This window comes from Hordeum vulgare, chromosome 5H (assembly GCF_904849725.1).
Source record: "Hordeum vulgare subsp. vulgare chromosome 5H, MorexV3_pseudomolecules_assembly, whole genome shotgun sequence".
Lineage (NCBI taxonomy): Eukaryota > Viridiplantae > Streptophyta > Magnoliopsida > Poales > Poaceae > Hordeum > Hordeum vulgare.
The window spans coordinates 510618333-510623596 of record NC_058522.1 but is presented as its reverse complement, the minus strand read 5'-3'; the positions used below and the strand labels follow the sequence as shown (position 1 = coordinate 510623596).

Sequence of the window (5264 nt, the reverse complement as noted above, 5' to 3'; positions counted from 1 at the left end):
ATTTGAATTCTTGTAGTTTCACTTGTTACATATGCAATTTTATAAGATTTTGACACAACCCAAGACTAGATATGATCCCTACATTACTCTTGCTCTTAATTTGTAGCTGGAAATTACTTTAGTTGATTGTGGAAACCTGTATCATAGGCTCAAAGATTACTTGAGTTGGGGGAGGTAGATAGATAAATCGCAATGAGACAAAGCCCACACGTTTAAAAAACAAGAACGTTTTGCTAAACACTATCACGTGAGGAAACTTTTGCCTTTTTTCAATGAGAAAACTACAATCTAATTTGAAGGAGGAAACTACTTATACACCAACATCAAAGAATGATGCATGTGTATTTTCTTCGACCATCCCCCTCTAGCAATGTTTGAACATGTAGTATTTAAGTGCAAAGATGGGTAAATGGGGTCTCCACTTATTCACTTAGCTAATCTCCTTCTATATCTTTGTTTGATGTTCACATATGGAATCCATAGATTTTTGCTATATTTTAGCAAACTAAAATTGCAAGCAAGACCAACGCAATGACTTGCAAACAAAAAAATGATGCACAACCAATTTATCTGTCAAGACTTTCTTTTGTTGATATAGTAAATGGAAATCATGATCCATATACGATGCACTCACGCATATACAATTGATACATATAAAAAGTAATTGTTTCACCGACCATCTATTTCAGTAACAGATAAAGAGTTCACAGAGTTCTGAATATTATTTCTGAATTGGTTTAACTCGGTGTTCCTCCGCACAAGATAGGCAGGGCAATTGGGAGTTGGAAGCATGGTACTTCCATTCTCTAGGGCGGTCATAACTGATGACATCAATGGCCTATCATCTGGGTTTTCCTGAACACACAATAGTGCTACGTGGATGCAAAGGAAAACTTCATCTAGTGAACAAGTATCCATGATAGATGTATCAACCAAATCCTTTGTCTTCCCTTCCTTCCACATATTCCACGACTGAAACAACATAATCCATCATTCACTTGCAGAATATTTTCCTTTAAAAAACTCGACAAACTTTTCCCAAATTATTATTTTAGCGAAAGTGTGGATGTACTTACATAGTCTATGAGACTAGAAAAGCCCATGGTGTGGATGCTAGAGCTTCTCTTTATACCAGTTACAATCTCTAGCAGTAACACACCAAAGCTATAGATGTCCGACTTGGTCGAGAAGACACCTTCCATTGCGTACTCAGGAGCCATATAACCACTGCTTGATTATTTTTACTTCCAAGAGTTACTGAAACTGAATTTGACTATAAACACAAGTTCATATGAGCTACTTGTTGTGTAGTTACTTACTATGTTCCGACAACACGTTGAGTGTTCGCATTTTCTTGGTTATCGCCAAAGAGCCTCGCCATACCAAAATCCGCTATCTTGGGTTTCATCTCTGCATCTAGCAAAACATTTCCAGCTTTGAGGTCTCTATGAATTATAGTCAATCTTGAATCTTGGTGGAGATAAAGAAGCCCCCTTGCAATGCCTTTGACTATATTAATCCTTGTCGTCCAGTCTAGCAACCGTTTTCTAGAATCATCTATAGAAAAATCTAATATAAGAAAAGGAAATAGAGCTGTGAGAGGATATTGTAAACTGTGTCTAAATTATACCGAAAAGTGTGTCATCTAAGCTTTTATTAGGCATGTACTCATAAATCAACAACTTTTCATCTCCTTCCACACAACATCCAAGTAGTCGAACCAAATTACGGTGCTGCAATTTGGCAATAAGTGCTACTTCATTTGTGAACTCGATTGTCCCTTGTTGAGAATCCCAACTTAGCCTTTTTACAGCAATTTGTTGACCGCCTAGTGTTCCCTGCATAATTGTATGGGAACTCATAAATTTTAGTTCATCATATGAACGAATCAACTAGGTGGAGAACTTTAGAATCAATTGGAGGAAACTATGTTAACCAAATTACCTTATAAACTTTGCCAAAGCCTCCTTGTCCAATCATACAAGTTTCGGAGAAATTTTGTGTTGCGTGTGAAATTTCATGAAATCTTACAAAGGGAACCTCAAGGTCACCAGAACCATCCGACTTCGGCTTCTTTTGTTTTCCCCACTTCATGTTCTTGCCTGCTCTCAAAATTTCATATTCAGCTGATCGAGTATAACATTGTGGATATAGAAAATTACAAAGAGCTCCAATTGACCTCTTGAACTATTGTTGTTTATCCATTATACCTGTGCAAACCCAGATAACACAAACATAAAGCCCCCAAGGCAACTGAGCCACCATGGCATCCAACATATAAAAGTGCGGTCCGCATGTTTAAAAATCAACACGTCCTACATAGCTTGCCATTTGGCCAAGTGTATTCTAAAAACGTATGACAAAGACAAAATGGGAGAGTGGGATTGAAGGAAAGGCGATGCCACAAATATTGTACCCCACCATGATCAAATTATAGGCTTAAAACAAAAGGCATCTTCTGCTCCCGAGCTCATTTGAGCTTGGGATGAACAGTACAAGCCAAAATGAATGCAAAACATTTAAAAAAATTCTGAATTTTTATGGATGCAAATATTGATAAAAGTTCTCACTGCTTGCAAGATTTCATAAAAAAATGACATACGTAGAACTCGTGAAAAAAAACAAAATCGGCACTCTAAAATATTATCGAAAATAACACTTTTGTAGCGTCATTTGTTTTGCTACGACTTTCAAAAATAACATTTTCGATAAAATTTTGTGAGCAATGAGAACTTTTGTCAATGTTTGCACCCAAAAAAAATTAAAAAAATTAAACTTTTTTCAAATGTATTTTGGAGGTACTGTTCGCGTGAGCTCATTTGAACTCGGACTCAAAACATCACATTGGGCTTAAAAAGCAATCTCGCCCTTTCATAATGAATGCCTAAATTGCTTTAATTAGAAGTCAAATTTTATAAAGTTTGACCATGTTTAGAAGGAAATTATAGGCATCCACAATGCCACATATAAACAAAGAATATGTCACGAAGTATATCCAGTAATTCATTATTTTATTTGTAAATATTATTCTAAAAAAAGAACATATTTGGTAAAGTTTGACTTTCGGATAAAGTAAAATGCGGAGTACATATCTCGCTCTAAATATGTATATTCATGGGGCGCAAGGACTAAGTAATAAATAGTAGTATAGGCATACAGGTTTCTTTTGGAAATGTAAAATAAACGTACCTTTGAATTTCAACCATGCAAGGAAAGTGCACGTGATTATCACCACACTGCTTCCTAGGGCCGTCAGTATAATCCTCGTTGCATTGCTCTTTATTCTTCTTCCTGTACATGCACAAGCATTCCATTAGCATAAAATAATGTACACATCGTTATGTTTTAGAAGACATGGTTAAATTTACGTGCATTTCCATAATAAACAAGGTTTAGAACGTATTGCATTTACTTTTAGGTGCTAATTAGTACTTTGTTATATTATTTCAATCTGTATGCATAATGTAAATGCTATTTTTTCAGTCCATCTCACAGTCAATTAATGATTATCTAAGTTTCAGAAAATTTTCAAACATGACTTTTATACGGGAGTACATGCGTCTGCATATACGAAATGCCAATTTAATAAAGGAATTAATAGAGAGATCTAGGCGGTACCAGCTGGAGCGTCCAGTCCTGCAAGCCGGAGATAGAGCGTGTCGCTGGCGGGGCTTGCGCCCGGCTTCCCGGTGTCGACCAACTCCCCGGCCCAAACTAAGCACCTCGTCATGTCTCCGGTAGATGCGCCGCCGGTCAAGTTGGAGTAAGCGTACGCGACGCAGGAGCAGTTGCGGCCGCACTCCGCCGCGCACCCCTCCGGCGTCCTGTTCGCTACAAGCGCAAAACCATCCGGCGGTTTCATCCCCGGCAACGCCAAGAAACCGGCACCGCACCCACTCACCGCCTCCTCCCGACGGCACCCGTCGGAGAACGTCCCGCTGGTCCAGTCCTCCGTTCTTGCCGGCTCAAAACCGTTGAGGCACCTGCATGTCGGCACGGGCAGCGCCGTGTCGTCACAGTACCCGTTGGGGCCACAATAGCCGTAGAGGTCGCACCGGTAAGGCGGCCACTGCCCGAGGACGGCCCAGGCTGACGAGCTGGCGTTCCAGCTCCGGATTTGGAGCTTGCCGGAGTAGGTCAGCACGAACCTGGTGAGCCAGGCGCCGTCGGAGACGGTGTAGACTGTGTAGCTCTCGTCGTCGTCGTTGACGACGGCAAGGTAGATGATGATGGAGCTGGTGTTGGTCGTCTGGAACTGGTACTCGCTCTTCACCCTGTACCCCGTCCACGGCGTGCTACGGTACACCGGGCGCGTGCCTTCCCAGAGGAATATCTGTGGGAACGTGGCCAGGTCGCTGCCGTAGGAGAAGTTCCCCGGCAATGGGTCGCCGGGGCCCTTCCAGGACACCAGGCGCTCACCGGCACGCGTGCCGTGCTTGATCACCATCTTCATGCCCGGCAGCATCGTGTCGGTCGGGTAGTCGAAGCTCTGCCACAGCGTGGTGCCATCTGGCGACCGGACGACGAGGTTGCCGGTGTTGAGAAGCACTGCCTCTGATAAAGTGGAGTTCGGAGCAGCAGCCACGCTAGTCCTCCAAACGACAGTGTCGCTGCCATTACCGTCGGAGAGCACAAGGTCGGAGGTGTTGGTGAGGGAGAGCCTGGGTGCAGTGCTGTTGGTGACTGGGATTTCCCGGTTGGCGACCCACACCACGGTGAGCTCAGGGACGCCGTTGTACCAGATGCCCAGGTGCAGGTTGGCCGGAGCTGAGCTGGATGGGGCAAAGAAGCCCAAGGCGAAGTCACCGCCGTCGGAGACGATGGTGGCTCCGGGGAAGAGCGGCTTGCCGGGGACAAGCCGGTCGTCGGACGCACGCAAGGGCAGGAATGCAAGGATCAGGACCGTGACGGAGCAGGCAAGAGCTGACCACTCCATCGATTTTTGCAGAAGGAATCGCAGACGGCGAGTAGGCTCTTCTGAACAGGAATTAATGTACCGTCCAGAAACAATAATTGCGGTCTTACATTCCTAATTAAAAGAGTTTATACTTTAGAGCCTGGTCATACAAGCAACAATAATGCAAAGACCCCTTTAAAAAAATGAAAAGACTTTGGGAAAACCGAATTCAGTACTTCCTCCGTACCAAAATTCTTGTGTTAGTTTGTTTAGAAATGAACGTATGTAAATACTAAGATGTGATACATTCATATATATAGATAATTATAAGACGAGTATTTTGGAACGAAGGGAGTACCTATATATA

General features: G+C 42.7%; 1 protein-coding gene across 1 annotated transcript; it reads right to left on the bottom strand.

The window, feature by feature from the left end:
* Positions 1-637: 637 nt before the first annotated feature.
* On the bottom strand, positions 638-4969 carry LOC123397876 (G-type lectin S-receptor-like serine/threonine-protein kinase At1g11300). Its single transcript, XM_045092395.1, has 7 exons — positions 3619-4969; positions 3190-3291; positions 1945-2102; positions 1631-1838; positions 1320-1557; positions 1077-1227; positions 638-972 (listed from the first exon to the last, which is right to left on the bottom strand). The coding sequence occupies exons 1-7, from the start codon at positions 4934-4936 to the stop codon at positions 670-672; spliced, it is 2478 nt and encodes an 825-aa protein (XP_044948330.1). The 5' UTR covers positions 4937-4969; the 3' UTR covers positions 638-669.
* Between the last annotated feature and the right edge of the window lie 295 nt (positions 4970-5264).

Coding starts and splice junctions, on each gene's coding strand:
- LOC123397876 (XM_045092395.1), bottom strand. CDS start 4,936: ATGGAGTGGTCAGCTCTTGCCTGCTCCGTCACGGTCCTGATCCTTGCA. Junction 1,839..1,944: donor GCTTTGGCAAAGTTTATAAG/GTAATTTGGTTA, acceptor ACAATTATGCAG/GGAACACTAGGCGGTCAACA. Junction 1,558..1,630: donor CTTAGATGACACACTTTTCG/GTATAATTTAGA, acceptor ATTTTTCTATAG/ATGATTCTAGAAAACGGTTG.